A 24848-nucleotide genomic window follows, 5' to 3' on the forward strand; every position below is an offset into this window, starting at 1 on the left:
TGGAGACAAAAGGGCTTGGTAACTCCTGGCCATAAATTCACAACGAGCCTCAATCCATAGGTCTTCGCAGGAGCGGCGGAAAGCCTCCAGGCATGACCATGTTCTGGTCCAAATGCATTCAACTTCCAGTGAGGATGGATATCTTCACACTCATTTTAAAAGTAAGTAAAAAAAAAAAAGAAGCTTGCTCTCACTGTTGGAAATGGTGGAGTTAAAAAGTGGGCATATATTGGTAAACATGTTGGACAAAGCACATGTTGCTTACAACATGGTCTGCACGTAATCGACAGACTTCATCCCATAAACCGTCATACGGCTCAGGTCCTCCCCAAAACCATAAACCAATCGCATGGACATCCTGCGATTTCCCCCCCCCCCCAACAAAAACAAAACAATGATTCTGTGACATGTTCTGGGATATCATGCACTGACCAACTGTCTCATGATACCAAAGCACCCGTTTCATACAACAAAATGGGTAAACGGTGGACCATGTGTACCCACCTTTAATCATTAAAAACCAAATCATGAGGCGAGACGACGCACTGTCCCTGTAACATTTACAACATCCATATGACCAAAACGGCAAGGTTATGACAAAAATTAAAATGCCAACTGGAAAGTTTTGTTAAAAAAAATATTTTTTACAAACAAATAATTGTGTCTTATTGAGAAGTTAATAAAACCCCACAACTTGTAATTCCACCCAAAATTGTCTGAACACGGTCGGTCGTACAAGAGCTGCCGGCATCGTCGTGACCAAAATGTTACGAGAACGGTCAACGGTGACACTTTGTGCCGGTGCACGATGCGAAAGATTGTCCATCGGAACTACCACCGGATCCCGAGGAGAAGCACATCGGAGTGACAAGACAAGAGCTCCGACGACAATCCCAGGCAGCAGAATGGGATTTTTTTTTTTTTTTTGCAACAATAACAAAGGTACATGTTTATTTTAAAAAAAAAAAGAAAAAAAAATACATCAGAAACACGAGCAAGTCCAAGAAGACAGATGGGTTGTCCCGTCCTCAATCTTTATCATTCGGATGCCTGTTGCACAACCACAAAAGGCATAAAAAGGGCAAAAATGGACACAAACCCAACCAGAGGCCAGCAAGCGTGGGTTGCTTCCGAGTACTGAAACTTCACTCCGGCTCTTCCCGGCGGCGTTTAGGTGAAGGTGGCAAATTAACGGGGGAGGTATTGGGAATCTGAGCCTTGAAAAAGACCTCGATGGGCCTGTGAAAGCCTGAAAATGTACGAAGAAAGAATGAGAAAGATTGAAAGACAATAGAAAGAAGTGTTAGTCATCTTCACATGTTTTAAAAAAATGGATAGAAACAAATTCTTCAAAAACATTAATCAGTCAAACAAAATCAGAATGCCATTGCAAAAATCATTGGTTAAAACAACCCCAAAAAACATGCCTCCAGCGACTTCGTCAAAGGAGGCATAAAAACACGTTCCACCACATGCAAAGGGGGGTTTGTTCGTCCGTTGGTGTCATCTTCTTCCCAGAAGGTTCACTGCCATGGATCTCCACCTCTCTGTCTGGCCTGCACTGCCCTTACAGATTCCACATAGGTCAACAGCATCCGGTCCATTATATCTCTATTTCCATCGAAGGGGAGTATCGCACCCATTAACTCGGTGATCTACCATCCAATCATACGGCTCAGCTGTTCTGAGCGCAGAGCGGAAGTGACAGCAACTGCGTTAGCGTTTTGCTCAAAAACTCAAGGAATTATGATGGTGGATAGTGAACAGACGACTGCAGGAACATTCAGGTGAAGTGTCACCGAAGTTGGTTTGGAAAGAGTCCATCCACACATGTGTGAGCCCCAGGAGAACCCATGAAGCAGAACATTACCTAAAATTCTGAGAAAAGTGATGAAGAATCCTGTCAATCAGTCAGAATCCAGCAATAAAAACCACTGAGCAGAAGACTACTTGACCAATTTGGTATTCTATACACTCCTAAACCATTGGATGAAATAAGTTGGAAAATGGTGGTTAAACTCTGGGTGTGCATAGAAACGTTCTACTCAGCTGGGATGGTTATCTCCAACTTAACGTTTCCTTCCGTTGCCACTCCTGAAGGGAGCGGGTGTTTCTAGTGGAGACAATAAAACCGAGCTGTGGCCACTGGGTGCAGAATTAAGAGGGGAGGAAGTGAACAAATCCTCCCACTCCCTTCCCCCTGCAGAGGCTGAAATGTGTTTGAGTTTTTACCTCCACCACCAAAGGTGTATGGGGAGGTCATACGGGGTGGTGCAGAGCCGACCGACACATTTCAGACCGCTCTCCTGTACGAGGGGCGGGGTGGGAACTTTTGGGGTTGTGGGACCATTTTTCTAAAACAACGCACTGCAACTGGTGTGGGCCACCTTCCTGATGTTATCTTCCATAAATGTATTAAATTGCAAGCTTTGAACATAAACCCCGTGTGTTCCAATTACCGCATATCGAAATGTGTGAGTCGGCTCTGCACCACGCTGTATATCTCAAAAAGTTGTGGACGAGTTACGACAAAACTTGGATTAGCTGGTTAAATGATACGAACAAGCCGATTCGATTTTGGTTCAGGTCCGAAAGCCGATCTGGCCTCTCGGTGGGATACAAAATGTAAACTGTTCAGTCTGGCAGAGGTACGTGCTCTCCGGAGTGCCGTTCTAATTTTATTCCCACAAAACTACACGAACGAACACTGTCGATGTTTCATTCATTCACGGATTCATAAAATAGGGATGTCATGCTATTTCGGTGGAGGATGTTTGCGATTTTTGTTCACAAATGTACAATCTTTCGTAAGCATCGCACGTACACTGTTATGGTGAGATCAGTTGTGACTTGCATCGGGATTTCTCATCCCCCAAAAGTAAAGTGATACACCTGGAATCAGAGATGAGATGACAATAGTTCATGGATAAGCCCACTGCCGCACAGCCTTGCCCTCTTTTGGGAACATTTCCATTCGTTTAAAATGATCAAAGAAACTTTATTCACTCCGAGTAAATACACTTTTGCGAAGCCATGCATTTCTCAAAAGCATCCTGGGAACTGTTCCAGGATATGCGTTTGAACAACCGTCAGTGCATTGTTGTTGATGAACCGAGGGGGTGAAATGTTACCTGAAGAGGAGTTCGGTGAGATGCCAAGCATCTCCATGGAGGAGAAACCAACAGCTGAGGACAAGAGATAAGAGGTGAAGGCTTCAGGATAAAACTTCATCTCATTGAAATTTCTCAACGTGGTTTCCTGCAAGTGGAAGAGGCCGTGCTTCGAATGTGCCGACAAGGTTGTACAAATGGAAGAGGAAGGAAGAGGAAGAGAAAACAACAATTTCTCACTTGAAGAATAGGTCCACATCACATTTACGGCTTACCGAGATTTTTCTGCGGCGCCGGTATGCTTGAAAGGGCTGCGCCTCGAGGATGAACACCCCACCGGGCCGCAGGTGCTGGTAAACTCGGCGAAACATAAGCTTGAGACCATCATCGCCCCAGTTTAGGTGAACCCACTTGGTAACACTCAGACACAAGATTGTATCAAATTCTGCTCGTTGCCACCTTAGCTGGTCCTCACTCTGGGGAACATAGTTCGCCTAGGGGAAGTTTGAGGTACATCACAAGATGGGGTTGGGAAGGGAGAGGTGGCAGCCAGGTGGTGCACACCAGAAAGTCAGGAGAGCTCGATCCAGGAGTTACAAGTACTCGAGTTGGTACTTCAAGTAGTACTTGACATAGGAGACTGGGGAGGGGGAAGAATATTAAAGTTAAACTTTCACTTTATAAATTCCCATTGACAAAAAATTTTAAAAACATTTTCATGAGGTCAAAGTTGACCTGCTCAGGAAACAATGAGACTAAACAGTGTTTGAAAATACCTGAATGAAGGTGACATTCTCTGGGAAGGTTGATGTAATAGCTGGTCCTTCAGGCCTATTTGGAGCCAACTTTGTGGCAGAAGGACCTTCCATGGTATGTTTAGCTTCAACTTCTACTGCAGGACATTTCTGCAGACACTCAACCTGACCAACAGAGTCCTGGCCTTTGAAGAGCAGATTCCTGTCTTGATCACTCGTACAATGCTGATCCTCAGCATCACACACAGGCCTCGGCATAACCCCTTCTTTATCTCCATTATGCCCCGATGTCCCCCGCTCTGCTTCACCACCCTCTGCCATGAGCATTTTCTCTCGACTCAACCCAATGCCTTCATCTTTCCATTCCCGAGCTTGCTCAGCATTACTGCATGCAAACTTCTTTCCTCCTCCTCTCACTCCATGTTGCGTGCCCCATCGCTTTGTTCCGCTGCCTTTCTCAGGAGACTGCCAATAGTGTCGCATATTTCGTCGAGCTGCAGCCACTAAGGCAGGGTCAATGTCCAGGCCGACGCAGCGTGCTGGCATCCAATGCTGAGCTACGCTCAAGGTCACATGACCCACATTGCAGCCAATATCCAAAACATGACGCCCCGTAAACCACTCCGCTCTAAGCAAGTCAAGACGCGGGTCTCGCCCCTTACCTGGGTTACGGTACCCATAGTATTGATTGTAGTTACCATAGCAGAAACGTTTGCGTGAATGCATTGCTTTGTCAGTTTTCTCAAACCCAACAGCTTCTTGGCCTCTAACACTAAGGTCACTGACTCCCCGCTCCAAAACTTCTCGATCTTTAATTCGTTGAGGTCCAACTCCCTGATCCCTCACCTCCACTGGTACCTTGCAAAAAGTCCCAGTTTCTAAGGGCAACATTTCGTCGGTCCCAGACTCTCCAGACCCAGACCTCCCAGCCCCGGGTTTTGCAGCACCAGACTCTTCTAAAGAATCCCGCAAACGCCGACGGTTGCGGCGACGTCGACGGCCTTTTCCGACGCGTGCCCGGCTATCCGCTGCTGACAACGGTGGGCTATCGCTGCAGTCACCGGACTTTTGGAAAGCCATGAGGTTAAGAGGATCACTGGAGTCACGTGGAACGAGGATCTCAAGAGGCTCGGAGCTGCGAGTTGGGAGCGGGGACGACTTTGGAGTCACCGCATTGAGGGCACGGTTCACCTGGGGCAGCAGAATCAAGAGAAAGGAGTGCCAATCCATCAGTTCAACTTGTTTGAAACTTTTGTTTACCTCATACACAGTACACCTTCAAGCGAAATAAAAACTACATATTTACCTCCTCATCAAGGAGGCTGTTGAGGTTGAGGGGATCTGTGATGTTTCCGCCGAGGAGGAAGTGAGGGATTGGTGGAGGTCGTCCCGTTTCAGAGCTGGCGGAAGAGCGCCGACGGTGGTGCCGACGCGGTCCTCCTGCTGCAATTGAAGCCCATCTACGTCTCCCACCTCTGGGTGCTTGGGTGGCAGTGATGGCGTTCTGACAATTGGACCCATTCACGTGGCCATCCTCTGTTAGCAATGGAAGAACTCACTTGCATAAACGAAACAATAAACATGATACACGCCCATAAAAAAGTAAAAAATATGTACAGACCAATGCACAGCATATAATGCAAGTCTTCGTGACGGCAAGTGCCTGCCAGTGTCAGGGTCCTAATTAAACAATGCACCTCATTAGCGAACACCAGATACGAGCATGTTAACCGCCATTATCAGTCCTGTCGGCTGTCAAGTGCTCTTTTACTCAGACAAAGCTGATGCTCAAAACATCAGGTCTTCGCTTCCCACGGTGGTTAACATACCCTCACCGGGTTTCAGTTGAAAAAAATCCATGTCTCTTTGGACACATTTGCAATATGATTTTGCACCCTTTTGGCTCCGTCCCTCCCAGGTTTCTGCAGGGCACACATGGTCTGCCAATAACTCTGTTGATGAACTCTCAAAATCCAGACTCACTGATCACCTCCACTCATCTGTTCATCTTTTCTCTCACCTGTGGAACAAACTTCCCCAGTCTGTTCAGTGCCATTCTTCCGTCCAGGACTTTAGCACTACCTCAGGTCTTCCCTATCCACTCATGATCTTTTGTACCCGCATTATCCAAGGTTATTGCAATCCCCCCCCACCCCCACCACTTTTAGATTGTTTATGGTCAGTTGATTTGTTTCTTTTGAGTTTTATTCCCACCTTCCCCTTCTTCTTCTTCTCGCTGTGTTTTTCAGCTTGTGTGCAGAATGTTCACCCCCTCCCCCCCCCCATGTGTCCTTCTCCCACCTCGACGTCTGTCTGTCTGTCTGTCTGTCTGTCTGTCTGTCTGTCTGTCTGTCTCTCTCTCTCTCTCTACCTCTCTCTACCTCTCTCTCTCTCTCTCTCTCTCTACCTCTCTCTCTACCTCTCTACCTCTCTACCTCTCCCTCTCTCATTTCTACTCTGCTGTTAGCATTTCCTCCTTTTCCTTTTTGTTCCCTTCCATGAGCCTTGACCATGTGTACAAAACAAACAACAAATGATGATAATAAACATGGACTTGGGATGAGGAGTTAAGTTCTTCATGAAGAGTTTGGTTCTTCATGAGGAGTTTGGTTCTTCACGAGGAGTTTGGCTCTCCACATGAACATAAATACCATTCTAAATAATAAAACACTTTCAGCCAATGATCTCAGCTCATGAGATCCACAGTGACCGGATCAGTAACAAGGGCCTCCTGCCGACGGCTCAACGGTTAAGGTGGTTGACTGGGGATCTTAGCGCCCCGTTTTCAAGCCCCAACTATGCCAAGATAACATCAGATGGGTTGAGTCATTCTTCTGAGGTCGACAAAGTGAGCGGCAGCTCTGGGAGAAAGTGAACCATTCGTGCATCCTGCGTCAGAGTGGCGACCCGTGCAGTATGGTGGCCCCACCTAGGTCATGGAAACACCTTAAGGAAGACCATCCATCCAGATCAATATCAGTAATAAAGTACAGCACCATTTTTTCCCTCCAGTAGTATATTTAAACTAGTGCGGGCCCGTAGGTGCGTGCCAGTATGTGCAGCTTCGTTCCTTCGCTCTTGTAAACGCCGACTGGATTGGGGCATTTTTTCAATTAGATCGGACCAACCGTATCATAAATGGCCATAACTTGGGAAACATACTCAGGTCCCCAGCGTCAATTGTGACATCATATCAAACGAAGAAGAAAAAGAAGAAGAATTGTGACGCCCCCCTCTCTCGCCCCTCCTCTCTCCCCTCTCTGGAATTGTGATGCCCCTCTCTCTGTAAATGTATTCACAAATGTCTACCAAGCACAACAATTAATTCTAACCTTGGGAAAAAACAGCTTTCAAACCCTTGGGAAACAGCTGTTTCCCTTGGGAAAATTCAAACCTTGGGATTAATTAACAATTTGGACAAATAATTTAAACCTTGGGAAAAAACGGCTTTCAAACCTTGGTAAACACTTGGGAAACAGCTGAAACGGATGAAGAACGATATCAAACCTTGAAAAGGCACACACTCAGGTCCCCAGCGTTGATTGTGACGTCATACCAAACGAAGAAGAAAAGAAGAATTGATGTCAATCGTGCAGAAAAAAAATAATCTATCTATAACTCCAGCAGTGTGTATGTGTACGTGTACGTGTACGTGTACGTGTACGTGTACGTGTCCGCTGTTTCTCGACAACCTCTGGTCCGATCCAATTGAAACTTGCCAGCTATATTGCTGGGGCCCTAATGATGTGCCTTTTCAAGGTTTGATATTAATCGGACAAGTGCCTCCCAAGTTATGGCCATTTATTTACCAAACCAATGACAAAACACGTTGTTGCGTGGGTGTGGCCGATGGGGAAGGGAACCTCAGCCGCGTTCCCCATTACGGGTTACAACGTACGGGCTTCCGGAGTGATGACTTCGTGTATTCTAATTATTTCTCGATTTCTTATGCGCATTTATAGATAAACACAATGCCCCAAGTTATGATCGTTTTCATACGAGACGGTGTATAAATTTGGGTAACATCAGAGTTAGCTGGTATGCTCCGAAGCAGGAAATAAATTATTTTTTGCACGTTTTTTTTCTCCTCTTTCCTCTTCTCTTTGTGTTTTTCCTTGCGATGACATTGGGAAAAGGCAAAATACGTTGGCGCTAATTGAATAATTAGCCATTAAAAATAAATTGCGAATAATCGTAACTGCCATATGCGAACTTCCGGACAGTGAGGACTTCACTTCTGGATAGTGACGATTACTGTATTCTTTCTTTCTCGATTTTCTTAAACCCAATACCCCAATCCAGTCAGTGACGATTACTGTATTCTTTCTCGATTTTTTTCTTGATTTATCGACTTACTGTATTCTTTCTTTCTCAATTTCTGTACTTTCTCGATTTTCCTAAACACAATGCCCCAATCCAATCGTCGTTTACGACAGCGAAGGAACGAAGCTGCGCGTCGTGCACACGCAATGGAATCTGATGAAGCACGAGCTGCTCGCTTGACAAGGCGTCGTGCAGCTCAAACGGATGAAGAACGAACTGCTCGCTTGGCAGACAACACTGAACGTGAGGCAAGGCGTCGTGCAGCTGAAACAGATGAAGAACGAACTGCTCGCTTGGCAGACAACACTGGACGCGAGGCAAGGCGCCGTGCAGAAGAAACGGGTACGGGCACGCACGTACGGCACGTGAGAGCGAAGGAACGGCCTGTGCAGTTGTTTCTGGCACGCAGTTTGAATTATTTTTTTTTTTTTTGCACGTACGGCCACGCACCTACCGGCATGCATTAGTAATAATAAATAAACATTAATTGTGACGTCATTCGTGACATCATAGCACCGTGTCTTGTCATTGGTTGACAGATAAATGGCCGTAACTTGGGAACCGCTCATCCAATTAACATCAAACCTCGAAAAGGCACATCTGCGGGTCCCCAGCAATATTCCTGGCAAGTTTCAATGAGATCGGACCGTCAATCGTGCAAAAAAAAATTAATAATCTATATAATTCCAGCAATGTGTGTGTGTGCGCGTCTGTCTGTCTGTGACTGCCGTTTCTCGACGACCGCCGGTTCGATAGAATTGAAACTTGCCAGGAATATTGCTGGGGACCAACGGATGTGCCTTTTCGAGGTTTGATATCAATCAGACGAGCGGTTGCCAAGTTACGGCCATTTATCTGTCGACCAATGACAAGACACGGTGGTATGACGTCACAATTAATGTTTATTTATTTACAAGTACGGGCCCTAAGGTGCGTGCCTGTAGGTGAGTGCCAGTATGTGCAGCCCTCTCTCGCTCCCCCCTCTCGCCCCCCTCGCCCCTCCCTCGCCCCCTCCCAGATATTGGTCGACAGATAAATGGCCGTAACTTGGGAACCGCTCGTCCGATTAATATCAAACCTCGAAAAGGCACATCCGCGGGTCCCCAGCAATATTCCTGGCAAGTTTCAATCAGATCGGACCCTCAATCGTGCAAAAAAAAAATAAATAAATAAACATTAATTGTGATGTCATTCGTGATGTCATAGCACCGTGTCTTGTCATTGGTCGACAGATAAATGGCCGTAACTTGGGAACCGCTCGTCCGATTAATATCAAACCTCGAAAAGGCACATCCGCGGGTCCCCAGCAATATTCTTGGCAAGTTTCAATCAGATCGGACCATCAATCGTGCAAAAAAATAATAATAATAATAATAAATAAACATTAATTGTGATGTCATAGCACCGTGTCTTGTCATTGGTCGACAGATAAATGGCCGTAACTTGGGAACTGCTTGTCTGATTGATATCAAACCTCGAAAAGGCACATCCGTTGGTCCCCAGCAATATTCCTGGCAAGTTTCAATCCTATCGGACCGGCGGTCGTCGAGAAACGGCGGTCACAGACAGACGCGCGCGCGCACACACACACACACACACACACACACACACACACACACACACACACACACACACACACACACACACACACACACACACACACACACACACACACACACACACACACACACACACACACACACACACACACACACACACACACACACACACACACACACACACACACACACACACACACACACACACACACACACACACACACACACACACACACACACACACACACACACACACACACACACACACACACACACACACACACACACACACACACACACACACACACACACACACACCTGGAATTATAGATAGATAGTAATAAAAACAGCAATTTCCTACCTTTCCTACAACTGTTGAAATAAACACAATCAGACTGAAAAGAGACTTGTTTGGTACACCAGACATCCTTTGTGAAAAGGTTTTTCATAAACTGGAGACTCATCACAAGTCTGAGCACCTTAAACCTATTTGTGTGGTCTGTGAACCCACTCCCAACAAGGCTGGTGAACTACACTAACGATCGGGTGATCAACTGAACACATGTTCATTCTGTAGACCGCAAGGCTTTTGGCAGTCATCTTGATTGTTCCTGATTTAGTGGAGAAACAAGGCTTGGAGATGGTGTGGGGGGGGGGGTGGGGGAGGGGGGGTAGGGGGGCAGGGTAGAAGGAATGGGGGGCAGGGTAGAAGGAATGGATGACAGGTTCACTTTAACACCCCTGATTCCACCCCCCCCCCACCTCTCACCCTTAACTGTGCAGTAGACAAGTACAAATCGTGTCTAATGGAAAAATTGTCAAAAATTTATTTTTGAAAAGTTTACAAAGTTTTCACAGTGAAGTTTACCTTCCATGCAATGGCTGGTCGGGAGTTGCGGTGTTTGAGAATCACTGCAGGAAGTACATCGTTGATCGTTCGACATTGGGACGAACACCTTGACGGTTGGTTATTCTACAAAAAAAAAAAAAAAAAACGTGCAACTTGCAACAAATCTCACGTCATCCAAACAAACGTCTACGTCAGTGCGCAGTTATCTTGACGTCACACCGCATCATCCCCGCGTGATGACGTCATGACGCTCAAGACGTCACCTCGCTCGAGTTGACGCAAAACGTAGAAGGCCGAGCGCTGACGTCACTCTTCTTCATGGGGAAAAAAAAAAATTACGGAATTTCAAAAAGTTGCTTTTCAATCGAGTGGCGACGGCGACATCGATGAACGTCCAATTAGTGTCGGATCACTCACTAATTAAAGGCCAACCTCAGAGCCTGCCTAACAAACACGACGACGGCGCTGTTTTTCTGAGGAAAACAACCCGCCTGCTGCGCTTTTATACTCCAACGGCGGAAGGTCCTCGTCGGTCACGTAAAGAAGCACTGATGAGAATGATCAACTTCATTCCATTCTTCGATGTTGTCTCACAAATACCCGAGAAAAAATACCTTATCTTTTATTTAATCATTGCAGTATTGCTTTTGTGAAGAGGTAAAAAAAAATCCTATTGTTACTCTCTTTTTACCAACGAGGACCACACCGAGGGCGTTTTGTACGTCACGTGATCAAGATTGACCAATCATCACTCGATGAATGTGTACGAATGCCGGAGCAGGACGTCAATACTGTGGCTTACAGGTTGTTGTTTTTTTTCGATCGACGTAAAGATCTGATTTAAATCGAGCATGAAAAGCTTGTTGCAACTGTCGGTTTTAAAATTGTACCGGCGCGTGCGGCGAGCCCCTCGTACGTGATGACGTCATGCCGTCTCCACTCGAATGGATTCGCTGAGTGTTTTTCTTTTTTTTTTTTCGAATAAACCAAAATCTCAATCCTCATGAGATGGTGACATTTCTATGAGATCTGAGGGGGAGAGCGGACGAGCTTTCGCAAGTTAAGTGAGGTAAATTAACTGTTTTGGATTTTTTGGGGGGAAAAACGCGGTGTGTTCCATGAGCAAACGGCTTGGAGGGCACTTAAGCACTCAAGTAAGCACTCCATGAAAAAGGGCTCATAATGAACGGCTGGCTTGGCAAGCGTAAACTCGTTCTTTGGACAGGTAACACAGGTCTCATTAATTACCATGAGGAAAAACCCTTGGGTTGTGTGCAAAGTGGTGACAATCGTGAGAGGATCATCACGCAGGATCTTCCATTGTTAAAGCTAAAATCCAGATTTGGACCAATCATGAGAGGATCACCATGCAGGATCTTCCATTGTTAAAGCCAAAATCCAGATTTGGACCAATCATGAGAGGATCCACCATGCAGGATCTTCCATTGTTCAAGCCAAAATCCAGATTTGGACCAATCATGAGAGGATCACCATGCAGGATCTTCCATTGTTAAAGCCAAAATCCAGATTTGGACCAATCATGAGAGGATCCACCATGCAGGATCTTCCATTGTTCAAGCCAAAATCCAGATTTGGACCAATCATGAGAGGATCACCATGCAGGATCTTCCATTGTTAAAGCCAAAATCCAGATTTGGACCAATCATGAGAGGATCACCATGCAGGATCTTCCATCTTCCATTGTTTAAGCCGTTATCCAGATTTGGACCAATCATGAGAGGATCTACCTTGCAGGATCTTCCATTGATAAAGCCAAAATCCAGATTTGGACCAATCATGAGAGGATCCACCATGCAGGATGTACCATTGTTAAAACGATTATCCAGATTTGGACCAATCATGAGAGGATCACCATGCAGGATCTTCCATTGTTAAAGCCAAATTCCAGATTTGGACCATTCATGAGAGGATCCACCATGCAGGATCTACCATTATTAAAGCCATTATCCAGATTTGGACCAATCATGAGAGGATCCACCATGCAGGATCTTCCATTGTTCAAGCCAAAATCCAGATTTGGACCAATCATGAGAGGATCACCATGCAGGATCTTCCATTGATAAAGCCAAAATCCAGATTTGGACCAATCATGAGAGGATCCACCATGCAGGATATTCCATTGATAAAGCCAAAAGCCAGATTTGGACCAATCATGAGAGGATCCACCATGCAGGATCTTCCATTGATAAAGCCAAAAGCCTGATTTGGACCAATCATGAGAGGATCCACCATGCAGGATCTTCCATTGATAAAGCCATTATCCAGATTTCGACCAATCATGAGAGGATCACCATGCAGGATCTTCCATTGTTAAAGCCATTATCCAGATTTGGACCAATCATGAGAGGATCCACCATGCAGGATCTTCCATTGATAAAGCCAAAATCCAGATTTGGACCAATCATGAGAGGATCATCACACAGGATCTTCCATTGATAAAGTCAAAAGCCAGGTTTGGACCAATCATGAGAGGATCACCATGCAGGATCTTCTATTGATAAAACCAAAAGCCAGATTTGGACCAATCATAAGAGTATCCATTCATCCATTGGGACCATACTCAGTGCAGGGCGTTGATGCTGCCTCAGCAGTCTCCTCGGCTGTTGGACACAATCCTGGACGGGTCGCCACTTCCACAAAGGATACTAGCAAGCTGGTACTCATTTTGCCGACCTCGGAAGGATGACGGGCCGAGTCAACCCCACCTCGTATTAATTCAACAGCCAAGTGGGATTTGAACTTTGGATCCTCAGATCCCAAGCCCACCACCCGAACCATTAAGCCAACACCAGGCATCATGAAAGGATCCACCATGCAGCCAGGATCCTCCATTGATAAAGCCAAAAGCGAGATTTGGACCATTCAGAAGAACATTGAAGTCGGTGTTCTGGTGTTCGAGAAGATCTTCGTGACACTTCTACACCATTATCTCTTAACTGGAGGGCGCGAGTAATTTCCAGATTCCAGAGGGGGTGCGAGCCCGGAGAAAAAATTATTAATAAAAAAAACAAAAGTATCACCTTTAATTTTCTATTCGCTACTTCCTCCCATTTTCTATATGGTATTTGCGTAGCGAATGCAGCCTTTTCCTTCTCCTTCTCCTTCTCCTTCTCCTTCTCCTTCTCCTTCTCCTTCTCCTTCTCCTTCTCCTTCTCCTTCTCCTTCTCACAAAACCTTTAGGACTCGGCTCTTGTTATATACAAGATCCGGATCTCCTTAAATACTAAACACCTGTACACATCCTCACATTGACGGTGCCTTTTGAGAGCGTCTATCATGAACTTTTAAATATATTCGGACATTTGCTTTAAAGTTTCGAAAAGTTCACGTCACTATTTAAAGATGATTCCATTTAATGGATTGTAATTTCGTAAATACACTATTTATTTCGTAAATACACTATATTTCGTAAATACATTATGACGGGTCTCGCTATTGGCTTAATCAAGGCACGTGACAAAATATCGGAAGTTGTTGTTGTTGTTTTTTCTTCTTCTTCCTCTTCTTGCTCTTGTTCTTCTGGTGAAGACAAAACCTTTTGGACACGGCTCTTGGACACATTTGTCCTTGTTTAATACTGTAATTCTGTATATTTCTGTAAAAAAATTCTGTATTTTCAAATTAATTTTAATACAGAAAATGGAAGGATGTGCCTGACCATTGTCTGTATTAAAATGAATTTTAAAATTTAACATTTATTTAAATTTAATATTAAAATTTATATTTTATTTTAATTTTAATATTAAAGTTTTATTTTTTTTCACACATTTGCAGTACCCATTTCAAACTAAATAATTCACAATGAGTGCAAACAAGCGGAAGTATCTTGATGAATATGTATTCGATTTGGATTTGTGTCCCTCCAAAAGGGTGACACACAGGTGCCCCAGTGTGTAATATTCTACAAGACTCTGAGCAATGATGGCATGCGGCCCACACGCTTGGAACGCCACTTGAAGACGATGCATCCTGCTCAAGCTGCTAAACCCAAGGCATTCTTTGAAACAAAAAGGCAGTCCTTGAAGCAAGCGAAGATGGACAGCAGTGGAGCATTTCGGCAACAGACTTCAAAGGTTGTTGAGGCTTCCTATGAGATCGCCATGTTGATTGCAAAGAGCAAAATGAGCCACAACATCAGAGAGACTCATAAAACCAAGTGTACTGCGTGCAGCAGAGCTCATTCTGGGGAAGGATAGTGCAAACAAGCTTTCCCAAATCTCTCTATCAAACGACACCGTCAAGGGAAGGATCGATGAAATGTCTCAAGACATCAACGATCAAGTTCTCGACCAAGTTAGAGCTTCTCCTGTATTTGCCATCCAGTTGGACGAAACGACTGATGTTCCTCAGTGTTCTCAGCTACTGATGTATGCTCGTTTCATGTCAGGCAATAGTGTAACAGAGGAAATGCTCTTCTGCCATCCCATGGAAAGTTGTACAACAGCAACAGATATTTTTCAAGTGGTATCAAACTTCTTCCAGGAAAATCAACTTTCGTGGGACTCGCTGGTAGGGGTGTGTTCTGATTGAGCTCCGGCCATACTTGGTTTGCAATCTGGTTTCATAACAAGAGTGAAAGAAAAAAGTCCATCTGCTGTAGGTTCGCACTGTATCCTTCATCGTGAAGCCTTAGCATCCAGAACTCTACCTGCTGAAATGGGGGATGTCATGAACCTGACTATCAAGGACGTCAACTTCATCAAAGCTGGAGCCTTAAACAGTCGTCTCTTCAAACAGCTGTGTGTGGATATGGATTCTGAACATCAAGCCTTGCTTTTCCACACAAACGTACGATGGCTTTCGAAGGGAAACATGCTTGGATGGCTTTATTAACTACGACAAGAAGTGGCAACATTTCTAGATTCGCAGCAAAAAGCAGATCTCCATGACAAGTTCCAGTCTGAAGGATTTTTGCTATCTCAAGCTTACCTGCTGGATGCCATCAACCTCAAACTCCAAGGGGAAAACATCAACATAATCATGTACCATGACGTCATTCAAGCCTTCATGGCCAAACTCGACCTCTGGAAATGTCCAATTCAGGATGCAAATACAGCCAGTTTTGCTAACTTGGATTCTGCTCTCATTCACAGTTACCTTGATTCTGAGTTAAAGACACAAATAATTACTCATCTGGCTGAATTGAAAGCAGAATTCATCAGATACTTTCTGGATATAGATGAGAAGCGCGAAGCCTGGAAATTCATGAGGAACCCATTTCAATGTGAAGCAGCTGATATTTCAGACGAAGTGCAAGAGGAGTTTCTTGAGTTAAAGTTCAACTCCTCGGCTGAAGAAGACTTCAAAAAACTGGATCTCGAGACGTTCTGGGTCACGTACCTTCCTGTTTACCCTTTGGTCTCGCATAAAGCTCTTCGGATTCTGACAATGTTTGGATCAACGTATCTTTGTAAAGCTGCATTTTCCATGCTCGTTGCTGTCAAAACCAAGTACAGAAACAATCTGAACGTTGAAGGGGACTTGCGTTGTGCTCTCTCTGGCATTAGACCATGCATTCAAGATCTGGTCATGAAGAAGCAATGTCAAGTATCTCATTAAATATGCTGTGTGTACATATATATATATATATATATATATATATATATATATATATATATATATATATATATATATATATATATATATATATGTGTTGCTTATACAGAATTCTTTGTTCAATAAAAAGACTAAAACACAATTTATTTCACTTTTTCCTTTTAATTCAGGTATAATTTTTAATCATTTGGTTGAAGATGTGAAGGGGGTGGGGGGAAGACCATGGAGGCAAGGACCAACTACAAGAGGGTGTGTGGTGGTAAAAAGGTAAGGAACCACTGGTCTACACCCTGCGACATCAGTCGTGGTTTATTGACGAGAGGCTTTGGAAACATTGTCTGGCTGGTTGCACAAGTTCTCCTTCTCGACTGTTTCCTCCAACATTGTTGGATCAAGCGGGCGAAACTTGCACAACCATCAATTAATTAATTACACATATCATTGTCATAATTCTCCATGAAAATCCTTTTATTCAGTGAAAATAAATCTTTGGTCCATCATTGTCCTCAGGGTTCTACATCATCTCAGTTGAACACTGAACCGCACTGGCCTGACACGTCCTGTTCCACGATTGGTTTATCGTGCTCAGCAACTTGGTGGATTGTGTTTCACGGATTTCTTTCGAGTTTTATGGAGAGAACGTCTTGGGTGAATCGTGGTCGTGCTGTGTGTGCTCCTACAAACAAACTTCATGAGATTCTCATCAGATCTCATGAGATATGCTGCTGCTGCTGGTGGTTTCACTTCATGACCAAAGAGGACCGTTCAGGTGTAACTTGCGAACCACCCACCTGGTAAATTTGTTTAGCATGAAAAAACTACTGCCCAGACAGCGACTACATTCCAATATAGCGAGTGGTGGACCCTGATGTCAAGGAGGATTCAACAAGACCAGACCACTTGCAACCCATGGGTTAGAGCAGGAATTTTGAATTGGCCAGGGTGCCGGCGATGACACCTCCTCTTCGAGAAAGACACCATGGGATCTTTAACGTCCACCAACTAATGCCGGCAGATGGGACACCCGGATTAATGTTCAGCCACCTACTTAAGCGTTGCCATTTGGTGTTTCAATCCCACCAATTCACGACTTTCAAAACGATGCAATCCACCCCAGAATGCTCGGTGTGCATGCACAGAGACCCCGGGGAAATGGCAGTGTTCGGGGCAAATGTATCATGTGTCCTGGACAAGGATTGTTACCTGAAATGGCTCATAAAGCTCTAAAATAAGTCAAAAATACATGGAAACATACCTGAGATAAAGGGCTGTACGTCGGCACAACAAGACTTGGAGAACTTGCTCAGCTTGCCGAAAGGGCAGCTGCTCATACTGCAAACTCCAGACCATGTGGGCCAGTGCAAGGCCCGAATTGCCAACCTTGTGTCCTAAACAAACCCCCCTGATGGATTGTGTGAAGTGTGTGAAGAGGCGCCTCGACTTTCGGATTTACTTACTTCATTATTATCATTACCTTTTCAATTATTGTCCTTTGTAAATATTTGTTTATTTTCATGAAATGTATTCCTTTTAAGAAGCTGTAGCTGTGTATTTGTGGTGGGCTTTGAGTATAAACTCCCCTTGTGTTGTGCTCCTCTGTCCCATCCGCCATTGCACCCCTTCCCACGCACGCATTAATCACCCAGTCTCGGCTGTAGGCCTTCAAGCGAGAAGCTTGGCCATCCATCCAGGTAATAGTCCAAGAGCATTAGGTCAAAATAGGCCCTAACCTGGACATTTTTGGTAACAAGCTGATTTTTTCAGGATAGGTCCAGGAATATGTCTAGAATAACATACTAAAAGTCCTCATAAATCCTCCTTGAGCATTTTCCACAATCCAAGATGGCGTCCAAAATGGCCGCCTCTTCTGTTTTTCTCATAACTTTGCAAGCAGGTTTCCCCAAAACACACTTTAAATGTCTACATATATGTTTTGAAGTATGAGGAACTCATTAGAATACATCTTAAGAGATGCTGAAGCACGCAAGTACCAATAAGACCTCTTGAGTTCTTCCAAAAGTCCAGGCAGAAGCAGACGCCGACACCCTGATTGTCTCCACAGCACTAGCACTGGCAGAGTCAGAACATGTGCCAGTTGCTGTCGTCGGTACGGACACAGACTTACTGGTAATGCTAGTTGCTCGGGCAACCTCTTCCACAGATGTGTACATGCTATGCCGCAGTAATCCTGTCATGGTCTTCAACATTCATGAGATTCAGCATGCCATAGGGGACACAAGAAATCACTTGATGTTTCTTCATGCTGTGACGGGATGTGACACGGTCTCTGCGATCTATCGTCAGGGCAAGCGTAAAGCTTTCAACATGGTGCACAAGAAGCGGGACTACGACTTGCTGGATACCTTCACAAACAGTGGAAGCACCCATGACGAGGTGGAAAAAGCTGGGGAAGGCTTCATTCTTAAGCTTTATGGAGCCAGCAGTTTTGAATCTCTTGATGACTACCGTCACATCGCATACAAACGGGCAATCGGTCGCAGTTCCCTGAGTTCATCCTTTCAGCTAGAAAGTCTACCTCCAACTAGTGCTGCAGCAAAGCAACATTCATATCGCGCCTATCTTACCATCCAGGAATGGATGGGTAACTCCTTATCTCCAACAGAATGGGGCTGGCGATTTCAGGACGGGACTCTTACCCCGGTAGAAACAGACATTGCTGTTGCACCCGACACTTTGCTGAACATGGTGGCATGTGGGTGTAAACCAGATGGTTGCAGAAGCATGACATGTAGCTGCAAGAAACTTGGGCTCTTTTGTACCTCAATGTGCAGTAAATGCAGTGGTCTCAATTGCAACAATACAGCACCAACTCTTATAGATGCCGACGATGATATTACCCCAACTTCAGAGGACATCAACATTGAAGATACAGCATCCGACGATGAAGACAATGACTGATGCAACTAGGTGTGTGCATGCGTAAGGTAAAGATTCATCTGAAACTTTTGAGGTTTGAATCTCTAGCATGATCTTGTTTTGAATGTCTTTGCCTCTTGAAACAGGCTAAAACAGCAGTGTGTTGATAAGTGGCGGACATTTTGAGCACCATTTGAATTTCAGAAAGAACTTCAGCGGTTTTATTGTTTCCTTTGTACTTCAAAGTATCTGAATGAGTTCCTTATTTCTCAAGACATAATATATTTAGAGATTTAAAGTGCATATTGAGGTAACTTAGTCACAGGGTCATGAGAAAAACAGGAAATTGCAACCATCTTTGGCGCCATTTTGGATTTTGGGACTAGTTCAAGTAGTTTTATTGGTATAGATATGCGTGTTTCAAATCTGCGAATAAGAATTTATCTAGATTCCTTGACTCCCATAACATATATAAAGACATTTTAGTGTGCTTTATTGGGTTACTTAGTTGCAGAGTTATGAGAAAACAACAACAGGAAAAGGGGCATTTCGGGCGCCATTTTGAATTTCAGGATGAGCTCAAGTGTTTTTATTGGTAAATGCGTGTTTTTGAAAAATTCCCAATAAGTATATGATTCATTTCATTGAGTCGCAAAACATATATTAAGACATTTAAAGTGCGTGTTGAAGTACCTTGGTGTAAAACCAGAAACGGCAGCAATTTCAGACGCCATTTTGGATTTCTGAAAGAGCTTAAGCGGTTTTATTCGTTTTTGTGCGTTTCAAAATCTTCCTATATGTATTGTATTGAGTTCCTTATACTTCAAAACATATGTGTAGACATTTAAAATGTGTTATAGGTAAACCTACTTGCAAAGTTATGAGAAAAACAGGAAATGGCGGCCATTTTGGACGCCATCTTGGATTGCGGAAAACGCTCAAGGAGGATTCATGAGGACTTTTAGTATGTTATTTCACACACATTCCTGGACCTTTCCTGAAAAAATCAGCTTGTTACCAAAAATGTCCAGGTTAAACCCTAATGCTCTTGGACTATTGGTTCTTTGTTCTCTTTATTGTCCATTATTTGATTTTTGTTAATTCGTGATTTGCTAATTTTTATCGATTCTTCTTTTTACCTGCACCACCGAAGGTGCACGGACGTTATGTTTTTCACCCGTTTGTATGTCTGTTTGTCTGTGTGGACGGTATCTCAAAAGGTTGCGGACGGATTCGGACGAAACCTGGTGGACAGGTTGGGTGTGTGACGAGGAAGAGCTGTTTTACATTTTCGTGAAGATCCGGATCCGGATTCGAGAATTTTTCAAGTGATTCTTCATCGTTGAGCGGAAGCGGTATCAAAAGGTTGTGGGCGGATTCGAACCACACTTGGTGGATGAGTTTAATATCAAGTAACCAGAACAAGCAGATTCCATTTCACTTCAGGTTTGGTTCCGGATACAGCCCGTCAGTGGGATACAAAAGGTAAACTGCTCACCTGGGGGGGGGGGGGGTGTGCGCTCTCGTTTGTTTCTGGTTTATTGGTTTAGTTTGACTGTTGTTTAGATTCTCTATTGAATTCGAATTTTTTTTTGCCTTTTTAAAAAAGGCTTCAGCAAGAAATCTGGGGATAAGGGTTCAAACCGCTGACCTCCCAGAATCAGACCACCGAACCTGGTCCCAAGCTTAATTTACATTCTATTTGCACAATGGAAACGAACAGGTAACACCACCTTGATGGGAAGCAAATTATTTATTATAGACACATAAAAATGAAATGACTAATAAATAAACAACGATACTTACACATTATTATGGTGTGGGCCAGCAGGAGAAGCTAAAGGACAAGGGGAATAATTAAAATCAAATGGGGATGGAGGGATTAAGAGGAAGAAACAAGGAGAGGAATCAGGGCTGGACAGGAGGATGAGCTTGGGGGGGGGGGGGGGACATGATACATGAGATTCGGAGAGTACATCGAGGGAGAGATCACTGTTATCAGCCAAAGCTGTCTGGAGCACTCACTATACCTGTATCTATACCTGTGTAGCGATTCCCTTTACACACTGCAAGGGAAGCTCGAAAGGAGCCAACGGCACACAGAGCGGCACAGTGGGTTCAGGGGGGGGGGGGAGACCCTCGAGGCCGTTCAAGGTACACGGAGCTCCACAACGGTGACGCGGTCTCACATAGATACAGGTGAAAGTGCTACAGTGGATACAGGTGAGAGAGCCCCCAAAACAGATCAGCAGTTTAAAATGGTGCAATATGAATTCACCATCCCGAGGCCAGGTGGATCCGCTGCTCTCAATGAGTTCATGCGCGACAGAGTGTGTTGCTATGCTCCGTGGCCCTGAGCTCAACCAACTCCGAAAAGGTCTACTCGTCTCTTCTCCCCTCAAATGCCATCTTGAATCCTCAACGACTCAACTATCCGACATCTCTGCCTGTTCTCTATCTTCAGTCCACGTTAAAACAAATCCACCAATCATCCACCAATCGGGTGGGTCTTTTTTTTTTTTTTTTTTTTTTTTTTGTATACCTTGGTCGAGGCTCGAATGAGAGCTAACACACAACTCACAGCAAGGAGGCATGAGACAAGAGGGGTGGGAGTGGAAGGGACAAAACATTGGGGAACAGACACAGGTGAACTGTGGAAGGGAGAGGGATGGGGATGGGACGGGGAACATGGCGAGGAGAAGATGGACATTACAGGGACTTTCAGGAAGGAAAGCAGGAGAATTGAAGGAAGTGGGCTTGGGTGGATTATCGGGGGTAGAAAAGATCGAGGATTTGGATGGGGGAAGATAAGAGGTGGTGGTGAACAGCTGTTTTGAAAGCCTGAAGGGAAGAATGGGAAAGAATAGAGTGAGGAAGTTTATTCCAAAGGCGGGAAAAAGAGGAATGAAAGAGTGAAGATGAGCAGTGATTCGTGATTTTGGTAGTTTTACCAGAAGGGGGTTGTTGGCGGACCTTGAGCGCCCTGTGGAAATGTGGTTGGGACAAATCGCAGAGAGAGCAGGGGGGCAAGGCTGGAGAGGAGTCGGTAGAAGACAGAAAGACCACCGACCAACCTGCGGTGATTGAGTGAGAGGCCCAAAGACTCAGCTTCATTGCGGGAGATGCCAATGATCTTAAAAGCCCTGGTTTCGACAGCGTGAAGTCGAGAAAGGTGGGAGGCAGGAGCACCAGCCCAGAGGGGAGAGCAGTACTCCATCAGGCTACGGACAAAAGCTTTGTAAGTAGTCAGGAGCTCAAGAGGGCCGAGGAAGGACTTTGCACGACGGAGGATTCCCAGTCGGCGACTGGCTTTTGAGGCAAGGTTGGAAATGTGACTTTCCCAGGAAAGGTCATGGCAGATAGTGAGACCCAGAAGCTTGAAAGAAAAGACTTCTTCCAGAGGATTGTTGAGAAAGTGGATGGGGGGTTTTGTAAACGGTCCTTTCGAAGAGACATAGTGAGAGTGTGAGATTTGTGTGGATTGAAAGACATGTTCCACGTGTTGGACCAGTTTGTGATTTTATCCAGATCTGCAGTGAGCGAAGAAGCTGCTGCTTGCCGGTCTGAGGGATGACAGATGGTACGGCAGAGGGTGGAGTCATCGGCAAAGAGAAATAGAGGATTTTCCAGAGAGTCCGAGAGATCATTGATGAAAACCAGAAAAAGAACAGGGCCCAGAACGCTACCTTGAGGAACTCCAGCCTGCACAGGAAGAGGGGATGAAAGAACTCCATTTAGGGCCACACGTTGACTGCGACAGGAGAGGAAGTCTGCGAGCCATGAGTGGAGATGGCCTTGAATACCATGGGAAGAGAGTTTGGTGAGTAGGGCAGGGTGCCAGACTGTGTCAAAAGCACGTGATATGTCCAGGGATACGGCTCGGATTTCCTGTCTGGCATTGAGGACCTCCATCCATTGATGGGAGAGCAGTAGCAGCATATCCAGGGTAGAGTGACCTGGTCTGAAACCAAATTGATGACTGGAAATCAAGCCATTGGAGAAGAGGAAGGATTTCATGTCTGAAGCAATGATGGATTCCATAACCTTGCTGATGATTGGGAGAAGGCTGATTGGTCTGTAGTTACAGGGATCTGTTTTTGCACCTTTTTTATGCAGGGCAGTGATGTTAGCAGATTTCCAAGCAGATGGCAGATGACCTTGGGAAAATGAGAGGGTGAATAGAACAGAGAGAGGGTGAGCAAGAGCAGAAGAGCAGGCTTTGAGGACACGTGGGCTGATGCCGTCTGGACCGGTTGCAGAATCTGACTCGAGGTTTGAAAGCAAGCTCTCCACCTTGTCAGGAGAAAAGGATACAGAGTCCAGGGACAGTTGGGTGCGACTGGGTAAAGTGGGTAGAGATAGTGATGGGTTTGGGACACAAGATTTAGCTGCAAACACCGAGTTTAGACATTCAGCTTTATCACGTGTGGAATCAGCAGTGCGGCCATTTGAGGTAAGGGAGGGGATGGAGGGGGAACATACACCAGAAACAGATTTGATTAAACGCCACCAGGATTTTGAGGAGGGAGAGAGGTCTGAGAGTTCAGACTTGAGATGAGAAAGATGTTGTTTTCTGGCTCTCCTGAGGGTAGATACACACTTGTTCCGAGCTTTGTGGAAAGAACTGAGATTGCCCTCAGTTGGGTTTGCTTTCCATGAGGCAAAGGCAAGTTGTTTCAGGACAACTGCCTCGCCACAAGCTTCAGTAAACCAAGGGCGGGAGGAAGGGTAAGACAACTGAACACGAGAGGGGATAAATCTGTGCATGAGGGAGAGCAAGTTTCTTTGAAAGAATTCCCAGGATGAGTTGATGTTTGAGAAAGTAGTGATAGGAGACCAGTCTGTAAGTTTGATGGCTGCTCGGAGACCCTGCCAGTCGGCTTGAGTGAAATGCCAGACTCGACGGCGGTGAGGTGGTTCTCTGATGACAGCCAGAGAGATGTCCACTTTAACAAGGACGTGGTCAGAAGAACCAATTGGAGCGAAGGAAGAGCAGCAGATATTGTCAGGGTCGCTCGACAAATCCACCAATCGGGTGGGTCGCTCGACAAATCCACCAATCGGGTGGGTCGCCCAAGCGAGCTCAAACCGGCCAAAGGGAGCAAATATGCAAATTAATGTTCAAATGTTTGGCCCACCTGCAGATTGGCAGTTTACGCAGATCGAGTGGAAAATAAATCTTAATTAATAAGGAAAAGAAAAGGAAACGGCTCCTGTTGATCAATTACCCTGCTCGACCATGAATGTTATACTGTATTTACATTGTTAATGTAATTATCAAAATTAAAATAACACGATATCGTTGAACTGGAGCAATGAACACTGAAATCACCGTTTTGCTCACGTTACACCGAACCGGTGCAGTTGTCAAGGCTCCGAGAGCACCTGGTGGCATGACGTCACACGAGAGCACCTGGTGGCATGACGTCACACTCGAGAGCACCTGGTGTCATGACGTCACACGAGAGCACCTGGTGGCATGACGTCACACTTGAGCACCTGGTGGCATGATGTCACACTCGAGCACCTGGTGGCATGATGTCACACTCGAGAGCACCTGGTGTCATGACGTCACACTCGAGAGCACCTGGTGGCATGACGTCACACGAGAGCACCTGGTGGCATGACGTCACACTCGAGAGCACCTGGTGTCATGACGTCACACGAGAGCACCTGGTGGCATGACGTCACACTCGAGCACCTGGTGGCATGATGTCACACTCGAGCACCTGGTGGCATGACGTCACACTCGAGAGCACCTGGTATCATGACGTCACACGAGAGCAGCTGGTGGCAT

At 45.2% G+C, this 24848-nt stretch overlaps 1 protein-coding gene across 2 annotated transcripts; it reads right to left on the reverse strand.

The window, feature by feature from the left end:
- Positions 1-488: 488 nt before the first annotated feature.
- On the reverse strand, positions 489-11104 carry LOC147016320 (7SK snRNA methylphosphate capping enzyme-like). Of its 2 annotated transcripts, none has more exons than XM_085847768.1 (7): positions 10616-11104; positions 5172-5401; positions 3887-5056; positions 3386-3604; positions 3132-3258; positions 2825-2892; positions 489-1249 (listed from the first exon to the last, which is right to left on the reverse strand). In XM_085847768.1, exons 1-6 carry the CDS (start codon positions 10689-10691, stop codon positions 2840-2842), a joined length of 1875 nt encoding a protein of 624 aa, XP_085703894.1. In that variant the 5' UTR covers positions 10692-11104; the 3' UTR covers positions 489-1249; positions 2825-2839. The 2 variants fall into 2 exon arrangements, with proteins under 2 accessions (XP_085703894.1, XP_085703893.1); XM_085847767.1 differs by lacking the exon at positions 2825-2892 and having other exon boundaries at positions 10616-10720; positions 10861-11101.
- Between the last annotated feature and the right edge of the window lie 13744 nt (positions 11105-24848).

Source organism: Eptatretus burgeri, chromosome 11, assembly GCF_056783735.1.
Source record: "Eptatretus burgeri isolate ZD-2024b chromosome 11, Ebu_testis_v1, whole genome shotgun sequence".
NCBI lineage: Eukaryota > Metazoa > Chordata > Myxini > Myxiniformes > Myxinidae > Eptatretus > Eptatretus burgeri.